Source organism: Tetrao urogallus (genome assembly GCF_951394365.1).
Source record: "Tetrao urogallus genome assembly, chromosome: Z".
NCBI classification, from domain to species: domain Eukaryota; kingdom Metazoa; phylum Chordata; class Aves; order Galliformes; family Phasianidae; genus Tetrao; species Tetrao urogallus.
The window spans coordinates 66,822,122-66,848,743 of NC_136816.1; the positions used below are offsets into that span (position 1 = coordinate 66,822,122).

The 26,622-nt window shown below is 54.0% G+C and overlaps 1 protein-coding gene across 1 annotated transcript; it reads right to left on the minus strand.

The window, feature by feature from the left end:
* Positions 1-10,006: 10,006 nt before the first annotated feature.
* On the minus strand, positions 10,007-20,609 carry IL11RA (interleukin 11 receptor subunit alpha; the record flags this gene model as incomplete). The annotated part of the gene is made up of 13 exons (XM_079548328.1): positions 10,007-10,026; positions 10,116-10,198; positions 10,372-10,471; positions 10,570-10,665; positions 11,012-11,153; positions 11,239-11,402; positions 11,501-11,664; positions 11,895-11,927; positions 12,767-12,881; positions 13,021-13,187; positions 13,353-13,413; positions 13,644-13,743; positions 20,583-20,609. The coding sequence occupies 13 exons, from the start codon at positions 20,607-20,609 to the stop codon at positions 10,007-10,009; spliced, it is 1,272 nt and encodes a 423-aa protein (XP_079404454.1).
* Between the last annotated feature and the right edge of the window lie 6,013 nt (positions 20,610-26,622).

Sequence of the window (26,622 nt, forward strand, 5' to 3'; positions counted from 1 at the left end):
AGCCAAGTGCAAGGTACTGCACCTGGGCTAGAGCAAAGCCAAAGATCCATACAGATTGGGTGATGGATGGATGGAGCGCAGCACTGAGGAGAAGGACTTGGGTCTGTTGGTTGAAGAGAAACACACAATGAGCTGACAATGAGTGCTTGCAGCCCAGAAGGTCAATCATGTCCTGGGCTGCATCAAAAGGAGCACAGACAGCAAGGTGATGAAGGTGCTTTCCAGTGCAAACACCTACAGGACAGCTGGGAAGGGACTCTTTACCCAGGAGCGCGGTGATAGGGCAAGGGGCCATGGCTTTAAACTAAGAGAAAGTAGAGTTAGATTAGATATTAGGAATAAATTCTTTCCTAGGAGAATGATGAGATGCTGGAGAAGGTTCCTTAGAAGAGCTGTGAGTGCCCCATCTCTGGAGGTGTTCCAGGCCAGCTTGGATGGGGCTTTGTGCAACCTGAGCTGTTGGGAAACATCCTTACCCATGGTAGGGGGCCTGGAACTGTATGGTTTTGAAGGTCCCTTTCAACTCAAACCATTCTGTGGTTCTGTGATGAGTGGGTACAGGTCTTCTGGATTGCAAGGAATGCAGCCAGGCTCTGTTCCCTTCTCTCCTTCATTTCAATCTGTGCTACATTCAGCAAAAACATTGGACATAATTTTGTTGGAGAGGTGGTTCTGGAGAAGAGTGGAAGATGGGTCCAGTAAGGTGGGCATCCACTTGAGAGGGCTTTGGAGATGGGCAGTGAGTTTGATGTTTGATGGGAGACTGAATACTCTGACCTCCAAGCACTGTCTGAAGGAACTTTGGTATACCCTGCTTCCAGGAATGGATGAGACGGTGTCCAAATACACAAAAGCCTGCTGCAAAAAAAAAGTGAAGAAACTGTTTTCTGAGTTCACTTCTGGTAGGACAAGAAGTCACAGGAAATCTTGGGGTCAGATGCCGGGGGGAAATTCCACTTATCTAGAAGGGTCAGCTAAGGAAGTGCTGTGGATTTTAAAGTCAAAACCTTCTGAGTTGTGCTGGCCCTGGCTTTGCACAGGATGGACTGGATAACGTGGGGCAGCGTTTCAAAATCCTTTCTTTTCTGTATTTTTCAGGTCTGTCAGTATCCCAGCAGGTGAAGTGGGCTTTCTCTGCCTTGTGCTGTATATCTGAGAGCTGCGTGCAGTCATGGAGATTCTTGACTCAGAGGACAGTGACACCCTGGCACTGCTGCCCAAGAGCTGTGCTGCCCCGTCCCTGGAGGTGCTCAAGGCTGGGTTGGATGGGGCCCTGGGCAGCCTGAGCTGGTGGGGGCAACCAGCCCATGGCAGGGGTTGTAAATGGGTGGGATTTGAGCTCTTCTCCAAGCTGAGGCAGTCTGTGATTCTATGATTCTAAAGAGTATGAAGCATGGGAATTTTAAACAAAATTGGCCCCAAAGTTTCCATGCTCAGTGCTGTAAGAGAATGAGGAAAAGCTTTAGCAGAAAATATCTGGAATTGGATCAAGAGCAACACACACTCCTAAACAAAGGAGATACATGGCCTTGAAAGAAAAAGCAGATGTAAACAGAGATGAAGGGGGCAGACAGCAGGTTGGGTTTCTCTGGATCTCATTTGTCTTCCTTGTGCTGCAGCTGTCTCAAGCTGAGTGCTGTGGGGCCACAGTGTGCCAGGACACGCCGGGCCATCCATCATGGCTTTGCTGGCTGCCAGGGCAAGCCCATGCCGAGCAGAAGCTCCCAGCTGTGCTGAGGGATTCTGCCTCCTTTGATTCATCAGTGTGAAGGCTGCAGCCTTTCTATACATTATGCAGGCAAATGCAGGCACAGAACAACTTCTTCCAGCAGGGCCTTGACCCTTGCAAACGTGACCTCACAAAGCTTTTGTACAAGAGCTCTGGCTGGGCTTCAGGGGGGTCATTGCTCTCCTGCTCCCAGAACCACTTCATCTTCTGGGAAGGGATTTCTCCTGCTCTGGATCTTGCTCCTTTTAAGGTATGACTGGTTGCAGTAATAAAAGGTTTCTAGGCCCACCAGCCAAATCATTCCCCTTTCTGGGCCAGTACTTGAACAGCCTCAGTCTGCTCAGTATTGCTGCTTCTCTTTCAGTGAAGCTGCTCTCAGTGCCAGCCTGAGCACAAAGAGGAAGGACAGGTAATTCTGCAGTGCTTTGGCTTGAAACTGCTACAGAGGGTGTCCTCTGAAAGCCTTTCCTCTGAAAGTATGAGATAGCAGGTACTAGCTGTCTGAAGAGCCAGCAGCTCTGTGCCACCCTTACATGGACCATCAGGGACAGAATGGGCAGAGTCCAATTCAGAAATTCCCAAGTGAATTTTTTCTCTGCTGTTTGCAAAGGAAGTGGCCATGGTGGTTGGGTCTGTGGGGGCTTCCCACAGGTCAGAAGGGTCTGCACCTTCCTTCCCAGCATTCCAATGGGAAATGCTTGATACTCAGGATTTCCAGAGTATGACCAAGGCCAGCAAAAAGTCATCAGAAGGAGTGAAGCTGGAAGGCAGAACGGCTAAGAGGGCAAAGGCTGCAGAGGGCATGGGAGCTGGGGAAATCTCCAAAGACAATGCAATGTACCAGGCTGGTATTCCTACCAGGGCACAGTAGCTAAGAGTGGAAAGTCCCTGTCTGGCTCTTCAGCGTTTGATAAGCCAGGCTGGCCCTGTGCCCTGCTGAGGCAGAATGTGCTTGTGGATCCCTTGTTACAGGAAACAGAGGGGAGAGGACTCTAGGCATCAGTTAGCATGACAGGAAAGCAAAAAGCAGCCAGGTCCTTCCTTCTGGCAGCTCCAAGTCCAGATGAGGAGAGAGGGGTCCCTGAAATCGCACAGGGACTGCTGGGAGGTGTGGGCAGCAAGTCTGTCCACCTGTGGGCTGTGTGATGTTGCAGCTTGCTGGAAGCCTGATCTCTCTCCCTATTCCTAGCAATGCCACTGTCCCCTCAGAATTGTACCATGGAGGCCTTTTAAAGTCTGTTAGAAACCTCCTCCCACTGTTTCACTGCAGTGTTCCCAGGGCCAACCCAGCTGCTCCAGTGCTGCAATTGGCCCCAGGCCTAACAGGAGCTATGTCTCTCCCTGCAGTGACTGAGTGGGAAATTTAAAGGAAATGGAAGCGCCTTGTCTGGGCAGCAGAACACTCTGGGAGTTCCCAGTCTCAGGGCTGCAGCCACACTGCCCAGTGTCATTCCCTGAGTTTGTCCCTGCTGACAGACTGAAAACACACATGTCCATGCTAACATGCCACTGTGAGGTCAGAAAACCCACCAGGTTTGCAGCTGCATGGGACAAGGCTGACCTGCAGCATGTGCAAGCACAAAGAACTGCCCAGCTAATGGAGGTGGTTTTTCAGGAGCTCTGAGCCACACACAGCAAATACGCTGCACTGACATTGTTTACCTTCATAGCAAAATAAGCTGCTGATTATGCAGCAGTAGATTAAAGGGCTCTTAATATCTTTATGGGGTACAAGATACACAAACTCAGCCTGGTAACTGTCCTCAAGGGGGAAGGAAAAGGTGAAGGCAAATCTAAATAATCAAGGTAGAGCTCAGTACTTTATACAATCTTTTTACAATCTGCTCAAACTTGCAGATGGCACAGCCCTGCATGCATTTGTGTTATTATTCAGAGCAGTATAATATCCTTAAAGGGACGCTTGCAGCTCTTGCCCCCTCATCTTGACCCCTCTCCTCTTGCACTGCACCAGGGCTGTAATTCAGTGCCTACATTTTGCAAGAATATTCCTCCTCTATTCCAGATAACACTGAATTGCCACCGCAGCTGCAGTGATTTTATGGGGAACTTCATGCAAGCCGGCAGCGTGAAGGTCAGGGTGAGGCGAGCCTCACCTCTGCAGGGGCTGATGGCAATTCATCCTTTGCTGCTCATAGATTAGAGGCACTTTATCACTGCGTCCTGCCTCCAGCATCAGTGGCAGCTCATCAGTGGCGGCCCTGCAGCCTCCTTGTTATTCCTGGGACAGCCAAGGAGCACGGGGTCAGGGGGAAAGGGAAGATGTTGGAATTAAGCAGCAAATGAAAACTGGGCAGCACCCCCTTCACACACTGCTTTGGGTTTCTGCCATCTCCCACCACCATGGTGCTCAGCCTCCTCATGTGTCACTGTCCTTTTGTCTTTTTCCCTACTTGCTGGCTCCCAGCTGGGCTTTGGGGAAAGCTACAGGGCTTATTGTTCTGGGGAACCACAGCTGTGGTCATGGTATGCTGTGCTGGAGCCTGAGCTGGGAACTTTCGCTTCCTTTCACAGGCAGTAGGCTGGCAAAGGCAGCAGATCCATTCAGGGTCTTTTCTTCAAATTGTCTGCTTGCAGGAGGAAATGAAAGCACAGCCCTTCTGGCACTGTTACCTTTCTGTTCATCTCCAGACCTGGTAAGCTTTCATGTCTGTTGTGGGCTTCCAGGCAGCTGAGTGGAGCAGGAAGCACTATGGGAGAAGTCAGGTCAGGGGGTCACCCACTACTTCTTTACCACAGTGTAGGAACTTCTGCATTAGCAGGAATGCGTTGAAAGGAACAAACTGTTATCTACTGCAGAACTTCATCCTGGAGCAGAGCCAAAGTGCTTATGCAAGAGGAACAAGCAAACCATTGAAATCCCACAGCTCCTTAGCTGGAGTAGTGTGGTGCGGCTCCTCTGGTGTTTCTGCTTTGTGCTGGAGAATGTTGAGCCAAAAGATCTCCAGAGGTCCCTTCCAACCTCAACCATTCTCTAATTCTATGCTCTCTGCTATCAGCAGCAGCAGAAGGATCTGAATGCCCTTGTAGCTTCAGGAGAGCAGCTGTCCTGCTGGTTGTCTTGGGACCACTTGAGACCACAGCCTGAACAGGTTCCAGCCTCCATGGACCCAAGACGAGTGAAAAAGCAATGCTGGTGCATGCTGTCCATGGCAGCCGGTCACCCATCAGGTGCCACAAAGAGGCAGGAAGCATTTGCTTGGTGAAAAGCACCCAGGATGAAAAATCTCAAAACCTGCAGAAAAGGGCCAGAACCACTCCTAGAACCTGAGCTGGAAAGCTGAGGCCAGACACACATCATGGCAAGGCCATGTCATCTGCAGGCAAGGGGAATTGCCCATTTCTTGGTGTGCTCAGGTCAAAGGTGGAGCCAATAGCCAGGGGTAATGGGGTATCAGTTAGACTGGGGGGCATTGGAGGTTCTCTGATGCAGGCACCCAGGTTGGGCAACCGAATATTTTTCCCTGTGTCAAACCCTGCTGGATCTTTATATCACACTGTGCAGTGTGACACAGCCAAATTCCATGCTGAACTGCTGCTCTGCTGATTCTGGGGACAGAGGAACTGGGAAGCATCTGGGCACTGGGACACACTAGAGCCCAGCACCATCCCTTTGTCACAAGCATTGTCCAGGAGCCCAGCTGTGAAGTGAGCCAGCAGGGCTTCTGCTTGCACTGCTCGTGGTCTGGTGGTGGCTGTGGTGGGGCAATGGGTTTGGCCAGGCTGCCCTTGGCCACACGCCACTCACCAGCTCCCTTGGTTTCTATTCCCCAATCACTCTCATCCTTTCATTTTCTACATTTTCCAAGGAGGGATTTCCCATCCTCAAGAAAGAAAAGGCATTAACCTTTCCCAAAGAAAGTGTCCAGGAAGCTCAGATGGCCCTCCTCTCCTAGGAATAAGCAATGTAAACTGACATCCCTATGCAGGAAACACTGGAAGCAGCAAATGAAGCTGGCGCTGCCAGGAGCAGGGCTTTGAGCACTTCGTCGAGGAGATGCAGCGGCTGCTGCTAGTTCATTAACATCCTTCCCCAGACCCTGTCCTCTTGCATGGAGCTGACATGACACATTCCTCTCCTAGTGTTGTTGCACTGGCATGATTTGCCTGCATTAAATGTTTGCTGTCCACAGTTAGCTCCTTATTTAGCTATGACATGTCATGTTTAACTGCGTAGAAATACTGCAGCAGTGCCAGGGCCAGCAGAAAACTCACAGAAGAAATCTTCTGCATGAGGTTAGTGTGGTGACCATAGGATGCTCCAGGGCTGAATTCAAGCAAACACACACAAGCCTAGAAACACATCTGAGCTGGCAGAAGATCTTACACAAGCACACACATCCACCTGCAGAGCCTTCATCCCTTCCTTCTTTATTTGTGCCTAGCATAATGGCTTGCACATGGAGCTGGGTGCTTTCCCTCCTGCAAGCAGTTTTGAGCACAACTTCGGCTTGCAAACCACAGCATGATTAATTCCCAGCAAAGCTTCTAGGTTTAGCTCTATGGCTGCCCATGGTTCAGGGTGTTTCACAGGGTTGATCAGATGCCTCCCATGCATTGAGCCAGAGATTGGTCTCTAAGACTGGGACAAAACCACAAGAGTGGGAATGAAGGACAGTCCAAGGAATGGAAGAGAAGCAGAATGTCTCTGGCATGCCTGTGCTGGGGTCCCACCACCCCATCCCCGCAGCAGGCAGTCCCAGACCCAATCCCAAGCTTTTGCTCTGCAGATGGATTTTCTCAGCCTCCCCTGCCGGAGGAAGTCATGTTCACTTCTTGAATGCTATTTTAAAGACAGTGTTTGCCATCTAGTGGGAAAGTAAGGTCTGAGCATCCTTCTGTGCTTTGAGACTGAGGGAGGATGGGCTCCTGGCTCTGCTGGTGCCCAGAATACATGGGGAGCTGAAGGAAATGCTTTGGAATAGGGGAGAATGCACCATATCCTAGACAAATGGTGCCTTGCAGCCTGGCATCCTCCCAGAGACTGGTACCTTCCTGGTCAGCATCTTGGGGAGCTCCTTTGGGGAGCAGGATGCAGCTGCGGGGAGGTGAGCAGGTGAGAACACTTCCTATCACTTCATGAAGGAAGACCCTGAAATGTTTTCCTCTCTGCTGTGGACCACACAGCTCAGGAGGCAGATGGATGAGAGACATGAACTCTTGCTTAAACATCAGTCCTGTTATCTGTGCAAAACTAGAGCAGACAGAGAGCTCAGTGCTTGGTGAGGTTATCCCAAATGCTGCTTCTGGTTTGAGTTAGGAACAGTCATTTCCTGGGAACATAACGAGCAGCTAAGCTGCTGGCTTCAGCCTCCCAGAATCTCTGTGTCCCTCTGTTTGGCATTTCTAGGCTGTGAAAGACAAGGAAGCATCCTAGAGGCAGGGAGTGGAAAGAAAGGAAAGAAGCAACCTGTTCCTGCAGGGAAAAGCCCATGATGGGACAGCGAGAGTTCTCAGACTTCATCCGTCTCCACATATGGGCGCCAGTAAATCTGGACTTTGGTTTATGCCTCGTTCTCTTTCAGGACATGGAGTTTTCAGCTACTAAGAGGGGTAGATAAAGAGAGTATGGGTGACTCAGTGGACTGCTATGAACTGGGAACTTAGACCCTCTCTCAAGACCCCAGGCAGAGGTGCACTGCTAGCAGACGTGTTGAAATCTACAGTGAATGTTCATCACTGTGTTTTTAAAACATTTGTGCCTGGATTCACTGTGCCCCGGGGGCCGGATGCCTGCCCTGCTTACACTGTAGGCACATCATGAAATAAGGGGAATTGAGATGTCACTTCTCTGCCTGGCACTGGGGCTGTATTTCTGGGACCTGCTTCACTACTGTTTCAGGCTGTGTCTCCTTGTGCAAGATGTGATGCCACTTCCATGGGGACTGGGTGTATAGGGCACCAGTGCAACTTGTCCCTAAACAGTGTCCTTGCTCTGACTGTGGATCTTACGTACTTGGCCTCCCAGGCATTTTTGCAAACCAGTCCTTGCACAGTGAACATCTTTGATGCTAAGGATGGCATGGCATTTGGGTGTCCGTCCATCCGTCCGTCCATCCATCCATCCATCCATCCATCCATCCATCCATCCATTCATCCATCCATCCATCCATCCACCCATCCATCCCTTCCTCCCTCTGTCCAGCAGTCCTTCCATCACATTATACATCAATATGACTCTTTCCCTCAATATATGCATTCTTCCCTTCCTTCTTAATCAACCTGTCTATTCCTTCCTTTCTCCCGTGCCCCAGAATATGCATATGCCTCTGTGTTTTCTAGGATCTTCTTGGGGCTGCTTCTACCTCTTATAGGAGAAGAATGCAGCAGGAGAGCAAAGTGAGAGCTGCTTTGCAGACAACCGCCTCCCCTCGCTCAAAGAACATCCTGGTCCTGGCAGAGATGGTGGAGAGCAGTTAGGGCTTGAGGGCCAGCCCAGACATTTGGCAGGATCTGTGCCACCCGAGACAGCCAGGCACTGCACGCAGCCACCCACCCTGTGACCCATCGGGGCGAGGCGAGTTTGGCAGTACCTCCTGCCAGTGCTGCTGGAGCCAGAGCCACCAAGGAGCCCCAGCCCCAAAGGAAGTGCCCTGGCCCAGCGGAGGGACAGGGAGGTGCCGGCACTGGGACTGCTCTCATGGTCCTTTCCTGTTTTTCTCCTCCGCAGCTTGGAGGCAAAGTTGACTTTGGCATCCAGAGCCCTCTCCTTTATCCCAGATTGCTATTCACCCCAGCCTTGCATCTCACTGCTCCAGAGCCACATCCAGCGCCAGTTGAATCTCTGAGCAAGCAGCCCCCAGCTCTGTGTACCTTCAGAACCCCAAGCACCGACAGCTTACTGGACTCTCAGGCTGCCTCTGTATCACATCTACAGGCTGCTGGGGGCACAGCAAGGCTCAGATGAGCAAGATTCTGGAGGTCTCTGCTTTCTCCCAGATAGCAGCAATTTTTTTTTTTTTTTTTTTTTTTTTTTTTGCGTAAGCCTGGACTCTGAATTTTATAAGCAAGGCAGGATATGGGGTGCACAGTTGTCGACATCTAAAGTAGTGCCAGGTGCATGCAACACGCTGAGCTGTTTTCAGACACTTTAGTCACATTTATGGGATTGGTGTTGCTTGTGTTCAGCAGCAACCTATGGACAACTGAAGCCCAGTGCTGCTAAAATGGGATCTGGTGGTGCTGAGAGGTTTTCTAAGCAGGAGAGGCTGTGCATAGCATGCTGAGAACCAAGGGGGATGAGGGTGACTGTGGCAAATCAGGCATGGCTGGGTTGGGTGTTGCAGGCTCTCATCCCAGTATGGAAGCATTCCCATAGCATGCCAGAGACCCTGGAATCTGCAAAGCCAAGCCCCAGGACATGCAGAAAGGGCAGAGCTGAGCTGGTTATCACACAGCAGGAGATAGGCACAGGACTGGTGGTGCCATTGCAAAGGGTACAAACCTGACTCCTCTCTGGCACTGTCTAGCTTTCACTCCCAGCACAACTCTGGGGTAGGCTCATACCAGAGCCATCTCCTAGCCTTGCCTTATGGTACATGGGGACCACAGTGAGATAAATCCTGTATAACGCAGAGCCCCAGAGCCTCCTCATGCTCCCCACACTGCTGCTGCCTGCATTTCCACTCAGCCTCATATGGATCTGGTTGGGCATGACGCCACTGGCGTCGAGTACTGGGGCTAGGAGGTGCCAACACATGGAAGTGATTATGGGGGCTGTGTCAAGGTGAGGTAAGGGGGGCAGGCAGCACACACCAAGCGGGGGGCTCTGTAGAGGGTTCTGTCCTCTGCTGGCATTCAGCAAAAGCTGAACAGAGTGAGGGTCACCAAGCTGGCACTGCTTCTCCTGCCCAGCATCTGGTGCAAAGGGGTCTTTCTGGGCAGTGAAAACACTACCCTCTTTATTGAGATTACAGAAGGAGGGTTCCCTTCTGTCTGCTGACAGCTGGTGAGGGGCGCAGCGGTCACCGATGCCCAGCACCCCTGGGAGGAGCCTGTGCCCATGATCCCCATGGAGGCGGCATGACGAGGTGATGAGGGGCTGGCTCGGTGCCCCATCCCCATGAGTCCAGCCGCTCCTGACAGGCACAGGAAGCCCAGAGATCCTGGGAGCGCAGCTTCTGTCCATAGGGTCCATCCCGCACCCTGGAGGTGCTGGGGGCAATGCCCGAGGCTGCGTGACATGGGGCCCTTGGGGCCAACAGTGGTGCTATGTCCCATACATGGTGAGCGGATGCACAGAGCAGGGTCAGCTGCGGCTCATGGCAGGATCTGGGTTCCTTTGGAGAAAGAAGGCAGAGGGTCAGAGGTTCTGCCCTGAGCCTTTTCCTGACCTGTTGGCCTCATGCCCTCCTACTCCAACACTCACTTGGCAGAGCCTTCAAGTGGGTGGCAGCAACCAGGAAGTTGTGGGGTTTGGTCTCATCCTTGCTGTGCTTCCTCACACGGAGCCTGCAGACAGAACAACAGTGGTTGAGAACCCTGAGCAACCCACCTTGGGCACCGGAACTGCTGGAGTGCCTCCACGGTGCACCCCTATCCAGCTGTGCCCAGTTGTGTTGTGGCTGCAGCAGAGAGAACCATGGGACACCAATGCTGAGCAGTTAGGACTAAATCCAACCTACCAGATGAGTATGGCGATGACGAGAACGGCAGCCAGGACAAAGAAGGCAAAGATCCCAAGGGAGACCAGGATGGTTGTATTCTCCAGGGGGTCACTACGGTCTGGGACAGAAAACTGTCACAGCCTCTGGCACTCAGAAAGGACCCTGCAGCCAGGCTTTGGGGCCTGCTCCCACCCCACATCCCCCAGCTCTACTCACTGATGGGCTCAGGGTTGGGTGCCTGTGAAGGCTCCTCAGCCAGGCTTCCCAGGCTGACGTCTGTAGTGGTTTCTTCACTCACCATGGTGGCTGGGTCTGTTAAAGCAAAAGGGCTGGGAATTAGTCCACCCCAAATCATGAGCAGCATGGCAGGGAGGAGTAAAGAAGGTGCCCTGGGCCACAGGGTCCTGGTAGCCCAAGGGTGCCCTGAAGGCCATGGCAGGGGCAATTCCCAAATCACACCCTGCCATGATTTTCAATTGTCTGGGAGCTGCTTTTCTGCTTCCTATTGTGGAACCAGTTTCTGGGCAACCTGAAGGGGCCCCAGCAGCTACGGCTTGCCCCAGTGACACCCAAAGGATGGAAAGGGGCTACAGAGGTGCCGAGTGCTGGAGAGGCTATGGGAGGGATGCTGCCAGTCAGTAAGACCCCAGTCCCAGACCTCTGACTGGCGTGGCCCGTGCCTCTGCGCTCCATTCGCTCCAATTCCCCGCATCCAGGAAATCCTTCGCGCTCACTTGCACCACATGCTCCAGCCCCGCAAAAGCATCTGTGATCACCTCAGACAGGTTCACCGTCTCCACCTGTACAGCAGAAGACACTGGGCATATGGACACCCCTACAGGAGGCCACCACCTCACTGTGAAACCCCTCCTGGCCTCTGCTTACCACAGACCAGGAGCGGTGGATGACGGGGCGGTACTGGAGGCGAAACCGCAGCTGGAAGTGGGGCTCCTTGGGCCAGGATGCGGGGTACTTCCAGCTGACATGAAGCCTCCTAGGGGCGAGGGGGACAGGTTCCACCACCAAGCCCTCCGGAGGGTCCGGCTTAACTGCATGGGAGGGGACAGGGATGCTCCATCACACTGTGTCACCCTTCTGCTATGCCATGTGGATAGCTGGGTGGGCAGGCAGGGGGACAGGCACTCACTGATGGCCTGCATGGTGACATCCAGAAGGCGGAAGCTGGAGCCCAGCGGGTTCACCTCAGTGATGTTCAACCGGTAGGAACTCCAGAACTCTGACCGGTGAACGGTGCAGGTGCCCATGCGTGCTGGGTCCTGCAGGCATGGCCCCACGTGCCCGCTCTTGTTCCTGCAGGACAAAGAGGTGGGATGGTGATATGTTCCCCCAACATGCCAGGAACTCCATGGAGGAGGCAGACTCTTTTACAGCTTCAGCAGGGTCTGGGCAGCTCCCATTAGCCCCCATATGACCCCCACAAGCCTCATGTTTCCTCACGGACTCCTCAGCCCTTGCCTCCAGGACCAGGAGGACATAGGCAGAGCATTTGGAATGGAGAGTCAGGTGGGAATGCACCCTACCTTCGCTTCTCTTCTCCTGTCAGTGACTTCTTCCTGCAGTGGAGACAGGAAAAGCAAATGGTGAGGGCAGGAGGATGGGGGACAGCATGAAGCCAACCCAAACATGACTCAGAGAAGGGACAGAGGTCTCTGCACCAGATGCTCTGCCGCACCCCACTCCCAGCTTGCAGCTCACTGGGCACCATGGCACAGGGACAAGCAGTAACATTATGCCCAGTCCCACCAGCAGGGAACCGGGGGGTCTCAGGATAACTTCACCAAGCAGCAGCGGCAAGCACACAGAGACACTAACAAAAGCAGCCCTGCAGGGATGCAGTGTTATTTTCCATTCCCCAGCAGCTGGCTCTGCTCTCACTGTATGCATCAACATTGAGCCCCACCACTCTCACTGCCAGCTCCACATAGCTCCAGCTCCAACCACCCTCTCCATGCTGTGCGTACGCACCCAGAGGTGAGCCCTGCATCCCCACTGTGCCTGCATGTTGTGGAGCAGAGCCCTGCTGCAGGCTTTTGTAGAATCTGGCTGACTTCAAAGCAGTCCCATAATTTGGCCTGCCGTGATAATTAGAAGCAGCGTTGTTTCCCTAACTCCTTTCATCTTGAAGCATACTGAAGCACTTGGCAGCTTGCAGACAACCTGCTTCTCTTCTCCACCCCCTCCAGCACTGCAAAAGAGGGAGCCTGCCTGTGCTGGCCCCCAGTGCTGCTCAGGGGCCCCTTTCTGAACAACCACATGCTCAGTGCTGTGCTCCTGGAAACAGCTGGCTCCTTGGCTGCTGTGTTGTGAGACTGGATATGAATCCAGGGTGAAGGTCAGAGTGCAGGCAGGATGTGAGGGTTAAGCCTGGGAAGGCTCAACCCGAAGCCCTCACCTATAGGTAGTGATGTATCTGGTTGGGAGGAAGGTCTCGAGGCTGGAGGTCCAAGAGCAGGAGAAGTTCTCGTAATCAGATGCTCTGCAGGACACAAAGGGGACCCCCGGCAGATCTGGAGCCCGGGGGGAGACTGTCAGTGAGGGGTCCCCACAAAGGGTCTCCCACCCTGCAACAGAGTCAGCACATAGGAACCCATGTGTCATCCCCCTGTGACACCCCCATGTCACCCAACCAACGGACGTGCTACTTACGGCCCAGCTGCAGGGACACGGTATGCAGGAGGCTGCCGTCCTCATCGTGGCAGCTGTAAGTCCCAGCAGCAGCCAGGCTGGCACGTGGCAGCACCAGGACTTCCTGATGGATGGCTGAGCCCTCTGGCAGTGCCACAGCCCCATTTCGTCTCCATTGGACCATTGAGCTGTAGGGGAGAGAGATAGGGTGTTAGGGGATTGGGACACCCTGTGAGCTGCAGCATGCAGAGCCAAAGGATGGGCAAAATTAGGGATGGAGACATTGGCTTTGCTCCTGCTTTTTTAGAGCTCATCCATTGAACCATCCCACAGTGTGCACATAAGACACCTACCCAGTGCGGGCACCGATGCACGACAGGGTCACGTCCGTCCCCAGCTGGCTGTACTGCACACCTGCAGGGGCACACAGAGGGGGTCACCCTGGGTCCTGCTGCACTGGGGAGCTGGAGGGATTGGTCCTGGCTGGGGCTGGGCGGTGGGTGGTGGAAGAGGAAACCCAACTCTTTACAGATGAATTTGGGGAAGGAAAGACATCTGCAGGGCAGGCACTCACACTGCTTGGTCCTTGCCCATTTTGAGGATATCCCAATGTCCCCACGCCACAGGAACTCCGTTTTGCTTACCTTCCTCTCCCCAGCCCTCGGGGATTGTGAGGGAGGCTGATGCCAAAGCTGCTGCGAGGAATACCATCACCCTGCCCAGGCCTCGGATGTGACTGTGCATCTGGGGGAAGCAGAGAGTGTCAGCAACTGCATCCCTGTACCCTGTCCCATTGCTTTGCCCTGTCCTGCTGCGGACTGTGCCACTCTCAAATTTGTACCCAGCATGAGCAATCGCCATGCTTGGAATGAGAATGTGATAGGCAAACATCCATCAAGAGATCAGGGCTGCATGAAGTGGATGGATCAAGGGTTCTTCGCTGCTGCAGCCCTGTGCTGAGAGCCTTGGCTGTCTCCCAGATCTGTGAGTGAACCAGGGTGGTCCATAGAACTGTGATGGTGCAGCTGAAGAGGGAAAGGACTAAGGAGGGATCAAAGGGGACTGCACCACAGTGCAGTCAGTATCACTCTGGCTTTTGCAGTCAGCATTATCCCAACGTGTCTATTCCTGCCTACAGTGTCCTACGAATCCCAGCCAGCATCACCCCATCCATCCTGGCCAGCACTCCATCCCTTCCAGACAGCACTGTCCTGTCTATTACAGTCCTGGCCTGAACAGGCATAGAAACAGATGAATTATTTTTTCCCTGGAATGCCTCCTGCTGCCTGTCCGATAACAAGGGGCAGTCACTATCGGGCAGGGTTGTTTACTCTCTCCAATACTGCTACAGGGGCTGCAGCAAACTCTCTGCCAACCCCAGGCACAGGGGCAGGTGCAAGCTGCAGCCCCATGAGTGTGAATCTGCGTCCTGCTGAGTCACCCAGGCTGACAGCTTGGAGGGGAATATCCCAGCCCTGGAAAGGTGCCACAGAGCAGCTGACTGTGTCCATTCTGCAAACAGGAGGCCAGTCTCCAGTGCAGCAATCTGGGGATGCTGCTGCTCACCTTGAGCCCAGAAAACTGCAATCATCTTTGCACATCAAACCACATAACACTGGAGTGATGAGAAATGAATGAGCTAATGTGCTAATATCCAGTGAGGTGGGGAGCTGGCCTCTAGGTTCGTCTTATGAAAAGGAAAGGCATGTATTGCTCTTGCATTGAACCATAGTTCTCCTGCCTCACACCAAGGTAATCCTACATCACAACATGGTGCTCCTGAATCACCCTGTGGTGCTCCTCCATCATACCATGATGTCTCTCCATCATACCATGGTGACCCTGCATCATACTCTTGATGTCCCTGTGGCACATCATGATGCTCCGGACACCTGAAGAAGCTGCTGTTTCCCATCCTCCACCCACCAGGCAGCCTCCAATGCAAGCCCACACATAAATAACTGCATGAGACTGTCATAAGCCCACACATAAATAACTGCATGAGACTGTCATAAGCTTTTCCTACTAAACCACATGGAGAAACGTTCCCAAGAAACATTAGTTAAAAGCACTCTGCCAAAACTATGCTGGTAACTGATACTGACTGGGAATACTAGGCCTAGAAGTAAAATATTTCAGTGATGGAAAAAAGACTTTAAATACACTTTAAAAGCAGCAACCCAAAATAACTCCAAGCACCACATGGGCCAGAATTAACGGATGGTGCTGGGGGGATCAGGGAGAAGGGAGAATGCACTAGTGTGGACAAACACAAAATGTATTAAAGTAAAACAAGTTCTTCTCATGATTGTCCTGTTCCTTGTGACCTTCCTGCCTACTGCCAGAGTCTGGCCACAGCTGAACATCCTAAAGAGATGGGATGCAGCGCAATCCCTGCTCTGCAACTGAATGGCCAAGAGCAAAAACCCCCACACAATGAAGCAGCATCCATAGAACTGTCCCACAGCAGGCAGCAGCCGCAGAAAAGAGGAAGATCTGCAGGCTGGTGTGAAGTGTGGAAGGTCTCCAGCTGCTCAGCGTAATCTGTTGAGAAATGACGTCCTGGTTTTCTGCTATCGAAATCCTGCACTGAAGTTAAAACGCATGCAAACGGATGCCCATACATCTGTACAGTAGGCTGCTTCCCTCAGCCAAGCTGCTATCTCATGGACCCCACACAGGCAGAGAAAGCATCCCTCTGTGTCTGCACCAGCAGTGACACAGCTGGGGACAGGGAGTCCCGGCGCAGTGGCCTGGAGCCAAACCAGAGGGAACAATCAGAGCATTTCTTGCTCCCTGCGGGCTGCTCCCTGTCAGTGCATGGTGACCGCTGTGGCCGGGTCAGGGGTGATGGCTCAGCCTCACAATGCCGGATGCTGCTCCTGCTGCACGAGATGCCTTTTTTTACACTCAGGCGCCAGCTAGAAATGCAAGGTGCCATCCTCCATCCCACACCACGCTGCTGTCCTTCTGTCTGCTGTGAGCTCCTTCCGGTAGCATCCCTCTGAGACCTATGCACTGCGAGCCAAGACATCCTGCCCTTGAATCAGTCACACAGCTCTGCACATGCAGGATGTGACAATCCCCTCGGCACAGACACACTGTGCTATGACCCATGGTGGCCTGGCAGAGCTGGGCACAGATTCCTGGGGAACGCAAACTTTCCATTGCACTTGGCACTTTGAATGACAGTGGTTATTACTTTTTTTTTAACTTTGTTTCATTTGATGTTGCTCTTCAAAGAGAAACAGACACATGCAGAGCCAGGGGGAACACATGCAGAGGGTGCCACAGGAATACAGGGTGATCCCAACTGAGCACGCAAACCCGCACTGCCTCCAAGCCTCCCCCAGGGTGGTCTGGGGCAGCACTGCTGAAATGGAGGAAAATAAAACCAACAGCATTTGGCAGCTCTGCTCTGCTGGAGTCAACTACCTACAGAATGCCGATCTGCAGTGGAAAAGGTGTGACAGTGGTGCCGTGGCCATGCCATAGTGCTGTGCTCTTGCGCCTGTGCTGGAGCATCCCTGCCCCTCTGCCCAGCCCTGCTCCCTGCCAGTGCCCGCTGTGGGAAACCAGTCCGGTGGCCAAGGGCGTCGGCACTTGGAAGCAGCAGGAATTTCCCTCTTCAGTTTGCTTTCCTTCAGGGTTGGGAGGGAGTGCCTTGCTAACCCCCTCTTTGTCCTGCTGCCCTGCCAAAGTTCTGAGGAGCTGCAGTGTGGACTTCACCAGTGATGGGGCTGATGCCCTGCCCAGAAAGCCGGCAGCATCCTAGTCCTGCACATCTGGCACCATCTTCTCTCCAGGTAAGCGAAAAGCTGCTGGTGGTTTGTGTACCCAACAACATGAATTGGAGGTGGCACAAACCTGCAGCAAACACATCAACCCTGCTGCCTCCTGCAATGCCTCGTATGGCTGCAAGGCGCTGTATCCTTCATCTTGAACTCCACCTCTGTACCTCACCATTCGGGAAGCAACTGCCATGCACTCATTTTCAGCGCTTTTTATTTGTATTCATTCTTTCACTGAAGTCTGAGAGTAAGGAGGAAAATCCTGGGGCACCTGGAGAGCATACTGCAAGCACCCACCAAGCTGCAACATGCCTGCAAGCATCTGAACACTGAGTGCCGGTGCAAAGGGAGGTTCGTCCTCTGCTGTGTTAGGGGCCACCAGGGCTGTATGCAGCTACCAAGACTGCTAGCATAGCCTGCAGTATACCTTCTTGCTAACATCTTTTCAAGGCCAAGGAGTGACTCCTGCTCATCTCATGCCTCACTGAGGACACTGCACCCCATACGTGCAGTGTCCTCAGTGTCGTTTCCCTTTTCACCTCTTTGCATATACATACACAGTCCTGCACTCAGCACGGCACCCACTGTGGGAGTAACCCTGAACAAAGCAGTAAAACCTGATGCAGGCTTCTCCTGGGAGAACGGTATGGTCCAGCGACCACTGCTCAGCCCAAATGTAAGCTTAGACTCAGCACAGCCCAAATGTGCATTACGCACCCCAAACACAGCAGCCCAAACACAGGGTTAAATCCAGCACGGCCAGGAGAAAGGGTTCTGCTCCGCGCTCATCCCGAATTCCCATCCCCACCCAACTCACTAAAAGCCCCCCAGACCCATCCATGCCCCACCACCCACAGCCTTGCCGATGTCCAAACCCAAACCCCACACCCAGGGACCACCCCTTGCACCTCGTTCCTTTGTGGGCCGGCAGCCACTAGCAAGACCCAGTGCTTGGGGGCCCAAACCTCGGCATCGCGGCAGCTTCGATGCGGGGCGGCTCTCTGCACCGACCCTGGGAAACTCCCCCCTCCAGAGCTGCGATTTCCGCCCGGCCCCTCGCCCGTACCCTCCCCTGCCCCATCCCGCGGAAGGAGAAGTCTCTGGCTCCCGGCTGTAACCTGAAGCATCAGCAGGGGCCAAACAGCAAGAGCTCTGTTAGCAGCCAGCAGCCCTAAGCCCTGCCAGCTGGCAGCATTTTATTCAGAGTGGGGGGGCAAGAGGAGCCCCCAACACCAGGCTCCCCTCCCCCTCTCCCCCACCTCGCCCTAAGCCACACGCTGGAGAAATTCCTAAAAATAATCTTCTGGTTGCAAAGACAGCTGGCTTGCAGAGGGCAAGGGATGGAGCCATGGGGGGTGGTACCCATGGGGATAGCTGGGCCATAGGCAGGAGTGTGACCTACTGGGCTCTGGCTTGAAGGGACCCTGGCAGGATAAAGGCAGGGAGGGAATGTTTTCTCCTGTCCCAAGAGAGTTTCAGATTTGGGACATTTCTCTGCTGCAGAATGAATTTGGGTGCTGGAAGCTGTGCAACAAGCTTTCCTTTAGAATGTGGAAGAGCTCTGCTGTGCAGTCCATCCAGTGAGCTCCCCAAGTAGTGCCTGGTCCCAATTAAAAGTCCATGGAGCAAGTGCAGAGGGGCAAAAGCTGAAGCTCTAATTAAGTGCATGCACATCCCTACATTTACACATATGTGAGTTCCCCATTCCAAGCTCAGCACCTTAGTGCTGGGGCTGATCAGGCTGCTCCTGGTGAACTCCAGCCTGAAGCAGGGGCAACAGGGGCCTCGCAGTGCACAACACAGCCCCATGCCGTCCAATGGTAGGGGGCTCAGCAGTGTCTGGGAGCAACTGGGCGCAGCGCCATCTGTAAGGCACGAAGGCGCTCGGGTCAGCCAAGACACCGCAGGGTGGCAGGTCCAAAACAAACATTTCACTGTTACTGCCTGCTTTCAGGAGCTGCTAGCGTTTCATTTCAATGGCTCAAATACTCCTGCAGCTAGCAATTTGCTGTCACTCTCCTACAAAACAAAATCCCTTCTGGGCTGGAAGGGGATTTCAGGTGTCTTTAGGGGCCATCTGGGCAGCCAAATAAAGCCACTACAAGCTCATTAACTGCACCGCTGTGGCTCTGGTGTCCCTGCATGGTGGGACACCCAAAGTTGCACCCCTTTGCTCACACAGCCAATGCAGCAGAGTGGGAAGAACGCTTCCCTGCAGCTGCACTGATTAATTGTCACCTCCTACTGGCACGGGCAATCATGGCGCAGCAGTGACGCTGGAAAGTACACAAGGAGGAAGCCGCTGCCAAGGACAGGGGGCTACAGAGCAGGGCTAGAGGGTGGGGGGGCTGTGAGTTGAGAAGGTTGGAAAAACACCGGCTGGATCACTTCGTGCTGGGGGAGAGAAAAAAAAAAAGAAAGTGCTCCTGAAAGATTGAGTGTGAGTGTATCCGAGCAGGGGGATAGCAGGGCAAAGTTGGGAGCGTGCTGACACATCTCCTTCCACACTGCTGGAGGGATGCCTTGGCCCCACTTGGGGACAGCTCTGTTTACAAGCTCCCATTGTCTCCTTTTCTCCTTTTTTTTTGTTTTCCACTCCCCCGAAAAGTTATAGTTCAGAGTAAACAAAAGCAAGCAGCCTCTCTCTCCAAACATTTCAACCATCCCAAACTTTCTTTGGAGGGGGGCTGCCCGTGGAATTTTCCTTATCCAAAAGAATTTCGAAATGTTCCCATTTCAGCCTGTCTTGACTTGAGGCCAGGACAGCTCTGAAATCCTTCGTGAAATACTTGAGCTGCCCTTCTCTGCAGCCTGTCTCCATCTGCAGCCACTGCACCCCAAAATACCCATGCATGGAAAACCTGCAATCCTGCTGGGGGGGGGAAGGCAGACGTGACCCAGCCTGTGCAAATCCCTCCTGCCCAGCCTACCACCTGGAGGAATCTATCCAGCTCCCCATCCAGGGAGATGGATCCAGCTTTTTGTGTCTTAATGATGGAGCGATTTTCTGCAGCATTTTGCAACAGGTAATGTCTGCTCCATGCTTGCCTGTTCACCACAGAGGGAGCAGGACCAGATGCCATGCTGCATCCTTCCCTGTGGATGGAGCAGGAACCCTGCTTTGTCCCCTGCACAAGGAGGGGTTGCACACCAAGAGGATGAGGAGAGCTCCTCCTGGATGGGCCATAGTGGGTGACACCCAGAGGTGGCCCACAGCACACGGTTGGGGTGTGCCCCCCATTCCCTGTTTGGAACTGAGATTTATTCCCAAGAATTAGAGCATGGGCAAGCAGAGACCCCCGAGAGATTCCCCAGCTTGTTTGGCACAGACATGGTGTGAGACCTCGCTGTGCAGCTCAGCCACCCAGCCATGGGGACACCAGGATGGCCGTGAAACAAAGGCAGTGAGTTAAGCTGAAAAGCCCACCCAAGAGAAGCCTATCAACCAGGGAACCAGAGTGCTAAACAAACACCGGGCTGGGATTTGTCTGTCAATACAAGCCATTGTGGTGGCCTGGCACATGAATGTCCCCTCCTCATTTTCCCAAACACTCCTTGTACGGGTGTCACTGGGTAGGTGGTCCTGCAGCCCAAGAAATATCCGGGCACAATAGGGACACCCTGCATCCTCACCCCACTGCCATGACTCTCCCCTGGATGCACAGAAGACTCTAGAGAGGCTGCAACCCCTTGAATCACCCACACGGTCACCCCAGGAAGGCCAGCACCCACTCCACCATCCCCATAGGTTCAATGTCCCACACCACTGCCAGCACAGAAGCAGGGAAGTACCTCGACTCCGGGTGAGGCGGGGGTCATGCCGTGGAAGGGGGGTCCCCTGCAGCTGCCTGCTGCCCCCCCAGCTCTGCACCATCTCCCGGGCAGCCTTGCCGGTGCAGTGCTGCACTGCTTTCTCCTCCTGTGCAAGGGCTCCTGCGTGGTCCCCCCTCAAAGGCAGCCCCCTCCCTATAAAGGGGCCAGGCAGCGGCTGTGTGGAGAGCAGAGCCTCTGGCACAGCAGATGGGGTCTGCAAGTCAAGCCTCCCTCAGGTGTGTTTGCCTTGGCTGGGGTTCAATCCCATCCAATTAGAGCTACAGAAAACATATATTAAAAAGGAGGGGGAAAATAATACTCCCTCCTGCTCTGAGGCCCTGGGCTTGGCTGGGGTTTTTCGGTCGGCCAAGTGCAAGCGATGCAGGCTCTGCTGGCAGCAGCCCGGGGAGGGAGGGGTGTTTGTGGATATTAAAACACAGTCATAAAGGAGAATAAAAGGGCAGCCTTGTTTCAGAACGAGTCTCTGAGGCTTTCCCCTCTCCCGGCATGCTCGGCACCTGGCCGGCTCGCGAGCGGCTCTGCGGCAGCAGCCCCGGCACACGGCCATGGCCTTCAGCATGTCCTGGGGTAGTGGTGGGGACAGCACTATGCCCTGAGCATCCATCTGGGCCACCCCTGTGCTCACCATCAGCTGCACGAGGGACCGGATGGGGTGCTGCTGGAGTAATCCCAACCCCCTGAAGTCCTGAAGCAGATGCTGAGGCATGGGACACAGCACCATGCTGGCTGGGGCACAGTGAGGAACCTCTGCCTGAGGCAAACCTATGGCACTTGGCATAACTCTCTTCAACAATGCTTGAGGCACTCAGCAAACACAGAGACTGTGGAATGACACAGCTTTTGAAGCACCCCTGCAGACCCTGGCACAGTGTTAAAACTTGAGCTCACCTTTCTCATGAAACCACCCATGCACATACCAACCCTGCCATTCCTGGTGCTGCCTGCAGGTCACCTTTTGGTATTGTGTCCCTCGAGGTGAAGGAGAAGCAGATTAAGGGTGTCTGCTCACACCACAAGGCATCGTGCCTGGCTCTGGTGTTTACTAGCAGAGGAGAAGGAGAGATAAGGATTGGGGGTGGCAAGGATTTGTTGCCCCCAACTAGTTTTTCCCTTGGTGCAGATCTGTGAGGATATCCAACCCCATGACCTCTGGGGTGAGTTTGAGGGGCTCCTTCTACACCCACCGCATGGGGTCACCTCCCCAGATCTGTGCCCACCAGGGATGCTGTTCCCCTGCAGCACATCCCGCACCTTCTCATTGCCTCGCCCAGCTCCATAGGGCAGCAGCCAGCACCTTGAGGAGCAGCCCAGGACGCCATCCCAATCCAATCCCCACCTGCCTGCTCACACCTGGCTCCTCAGCACCACCACTGCCCTCCGCCCCCTTCCCAGGCAGCTCCCGGCCACGTGGCAGTGAGGAGGGGGACAACGGGCGGCCTCCCCCATCCCTCCCTCCCCTCCTCCTCCTTCCCTCCACCTTCCCTGGCGGCTCCCTAGAACAAAACCACAGCCTTGCTGGGCCTCCATCCCCTCACCACATGCGGACCCCGGCACGCCCCGGCCCCCGGCTCCTCTGAGTGACTAACGGGAGCCGCTGGGGCGCCTGGGGCCATCCCTTGGCAGCAGGCCTTCCCTGCAGCAGTGAAATCACGTCTGGAGAAAGCACGCGTGGAGCCGTCCCCAGAGCGAGGAGGATCTTGCCCGCCGGCTAGCTGGCCGCCCCCTCCCAGGCAGTGCAAAATCCCCATCCCGTGTCGGACAGAGGGATGCGCGGCCTACGAGAGGGCTGGCAGTCTGCCCCACGGGAGGGCGATGAGGCCTCAAGTGCCCATCGGGAACCTCCTATCACCTCCTAACACACACAGCGGGGCCACGGAGCCACGGACAGGCCGCCTCCGCTTGCCGGCACGTGGGTGACTAATGCAGCTCTTTAAACGCCTCTGTGGAATGGGAGCGTGGCTCCAGATTAAGGTTTAATTCTCTTCCTCTGCTGCCCGTGCTCTCCCCTCGCTGCAATGCCATAGGGACGGTGTTCCTGCCACACAGAGCTGGTGGGGATGCAGCCGGGAGCGTGCCGAGGCTGCTGCTTGGGGCTATAAAAAGCACTGCTGTGGAATGCAGCACGCTGCTCCGGGAGGAGAGGGAAAAAATAAAAATAAAATCAGGTGCTGAATGAGTCAGGGAATCGCAGCGCGCGCCTCTGGCTCAGGTCTGTCCCTTCCTCGATGCTTTGACAGCCAGCAGCCTGCGAGGCCAGGGAGCGCAGAGTGGGGTTTTGGCATGGCCCCGAGGGCGGAGGACAGCAGCAGGGCTGGTACAGTCAGGAGGATGACTGGCACCTCCTGCCCTCGCCCAGCCCAGAGGGGCCGGATCCAGGCACACAGCCTCCTGGCCACTGCCTTTGGCAGCTGGCTTTGGGCAGTGTTTGTCCAAAGGATTAACCGTGCCCTGGTTTATGGCTGGAGGCTCCGTCTCCGTAGGATGCTGCACCCATGGCAAGAGTGGACACTCTGCTGTACCCCCAGCCCACGGCACCCCACTGGGGACCTCACTCAGAGCCAGGGAAAAGCACATTGAAGGGAGCTCCCCGCCCTGGGACATGCAGTGTTTGTACAAGCCAGAACGGGGGAAGGCCAGATTAATTTTAAACCTGAATAAACAAGGGGAGAAGGCGATGCCAGCACTCACTCTTCCCTGCAGCTCCCTGAATCCAAGGGTGCATCCAGACACAAGTCTGGTGCTGGGTCCCAGGATCCTGGGGACAGTCCCAAATCCTCCTCCGTCATGGGGCCTCCCTCATTTCAAGGAGCTCCCGGCTGAATCAGTGCTGGCAATGGAATGTGCTCCCAAAATCCCTCCAGCTGCAGTGCTGGGTCTCCAGCCCGGGGTATCACACGGAAGCTCCCGTTCCATGCCATGTCATCCGGCTGGGGACAGCTGTCCCTATGCCAAGAGCCCAAGCTCTGTGCACAGCATCATCTTGGGAGACAACCAGGAGTGGAAAAAAAAAAAAAAATATTGTTTGTGGGTCAAGAGGAGAATGGAAAAAAAAGAAAAATACAACCAACAAAACACATTTTGAACTTTCGTGCCAAAAGGAAAATGAAAACCAAAACATTTTATTCTAAATGATAGGCCTTGTTTAGTTTTCAGCGGTTTTACTTTTTTAAAATGGTTTGAATTAAATCGAGCTAAATTTGGCTTCCAAACATTACCTTGGGGTGGGGAATAAAATAAAATCAAAACGTCTCATTTGGAAAATGTCAGAATGAAACGCCATGGCTTTTCCAGCCTGGCAAGAGCCCAAGCCGAGTGCTGAACCCAGCCTCAATTCACAGCGTGTGCTGGCCTCCCAAAAACTGCCTTTTTTTCACTTTTTCCCCTGCAAATGAAGCAGCTGCCCAATGTTACCCGGTGGGCGGCTGCTGGTGCTCCCAGCAGGGACGTCCCCGTGCTGCACTGTGCCGATGCAGCCTGTTGCAGCCAATAGCTTTGCACCCTGGTCCGACCCATGCTGCTCTTTAAAACTTCTGTTTAAATGTCTTTTCTATTAGGTCAGCATTCCTCCTTCGCACAGGGAAGGTGGTTACGGGCTGCAGCCCGGCACACAGGCTCCTCAGTGCTGGCTGCTGGATCTCTGTCAGCCAGTAGACTGCCCACGCTATTAAATTACTAAGAAAAATGGATCGTTTCTCCAAGCATTAGGTGCATTAACCTCTCTCGTGGTGGTGAGACTCACTACAGGTGAGCTGTTAATTGGAAATTCATAGAACTGGCCGCAAAAGTTTCCTTCATCTCCCCTCCACCCTTCCCTTGACGAGGCAAAGGATGGGGGGAGGCATTTGCTCCCTCGCTGCAACACAAGGAAAGTAGCTCGCAGGGACCTTTCCAGGCACTGGAGGAAGCAAATGTACAGCTGGCAGAGTCTGGTTCTGGAGCTGCCTGGTGCTAATGTCGGCTCCAGCATGTGTCAACCCACTAGTGACACATCTCAGAGGGACGCTGCCTGGAGACAATGTCCCAGCACTGTCCCAGCTGCATCACAGAGGTGAAAATAGATCCACGGACCTTGCCTTGCTCACATCCTTCATCCTTATGCCCTTCATCTTTACGTCTAAGGCACAGCATAAACATTAACAGTTATTTGAAGGTCTCCATCCCAGCCCAGCATCCTGGGTTGCTTGGGAGCCAAACCTCCAAGCACTGCATGGCATTCCCAGAGCAGTCAGAATTGCAGGGATCTCAGTGCCTGTATGCAACCTCCAGGGAGGGAGCAAGGAGGAGTTTGAAGCCAGTGTCAAGAGGATGCTCCAGGAACACATCCCCTCTGGAGTTCACACCTGGCACTGCTGCGAGGGGCTGCATTCTGCTCCTTGTGCTACAAGGAGCCCCAGGAAGGTGCAATGCTGCACATGGAGAGCCCCATGCACCCATGTTGTTTTTGAGTGCCACGGGTGCAAGGACAACAGGCATTACTCTGGCTGGAGGACATGAAAAGAACATGAGGCATGGCCAAGGGGAAAAGGATGCTTCCCCAGTGCTGTCACGCTCCAGCTGCAAGACTGCGAAACTCAAAGCTTTGATGGGACAGAGCAGCCTCAGGGGAGCTGTGAAGCAGCCTCCTGGGAGCCTCACAAGGAGCTAAAAGTCAAAAGCAGCCCGAGGGTGGCCAAACCCTCTGGGTTTTGGTGTTGACCCTTGCAAGAGGGCGATGGAGCAAGAGCTGGTTCAGCCCACTAGCTCCTCCTAAGACACAGGGCCTTGGGCAAAACTCATGGAAAGCGAAGGACAGACTCCTGTGTACTTCCCCAGGGGCTCAGGGTCTGTCCCAGCTCTGCACGAAAGTATGGTGAGACGCCAGCTGGCCCAGGCGCAGTGCGTGACAGTGGCTTTCGCAAAGCAAAGCAGGGACATGGCAGCTGGGCCAGCCCCAGGGGACCTTCGCAGGGCCGTTTCAGCACAGCTTTCTGCGCTGCAGCTCCACTGTTGCAATTTGACATGACACGGGGTGACGCTCCAGCTGCCCCATGCAACAGCCCCCTGCCACCTTTTTGTTTTTTCTAGCTGCCTTTGCAGGAAGGCAAGGTCTGAATCACTCTTCACGGCATCACTGAATTCAAGAGGCACTGACCTCCATCAGATTGGAGTTGGTGAGGTCCCAGCTCCAGGGATTGATCTGGGCAGAATGGAGTGCACCGTCCCAAAGGAAATGGCTGGTAAAAGTAAAGGAAGGCAAAGGAAACAGCTGAACCAGCTCAACTGTGCCAACCCTCTGGGCACAGGAACATGCCCTGCATGGGGACACTGCTTCTTAAGTGCTCTGCAGGCAAATCCAAACCCCTGTGCCAAAACCAGGCACTTTGGGCTGCCCGCACAATGCTATGCAGCATCCCCAAAATGGGTTGAGATCCAGGGGCTAAGCCAGCCCTGCTGCTGTGGCGTATGGGGAGCTCTGCCTGCTCGTGGCTTCTCTGCCCCTGCCCCTTAGTATGTCTCCAGCATCATTTTGTAAACCAGGCTTGGTATCCCTTGTTTTCACTTAAAGAGCTTGGGTAAAATAGAAAATGCCCAAACAACCTTCTTTCCACTGTCAGGATTTCATTAGATGAAGGAGCCCTAAACTTTTCCACCCCTCCCTATAAGGAAATCTCTGCAGGGCCATAACCATTTTTATTATGCTGTTTCTATTTCTGCCCTCTCCATATTGAGAGGAGAGGACCAGAGCCCGGCAGCCTCTGGGGAGTCCTGGAGTGGATTCCAAAACCCCACCAAACGCTCTCAGCATCAGCCCTTCTCCCCACATCCAACCCTCCTACCCACTGCCACAACCACCACGTTGTCCACAGCAAGGTCTGCACGAACCTCCCCAGTGGCTACAGCCCAGCGGAAACCCAAGGATTCATCATTTTTAATCTCTCTTCCCCAGGTATGTTTTCCCACTGGTTCAGTGCACGACCCTACCTATCACCCCCTGCAAAGCTCAGCATCATGTCCACCC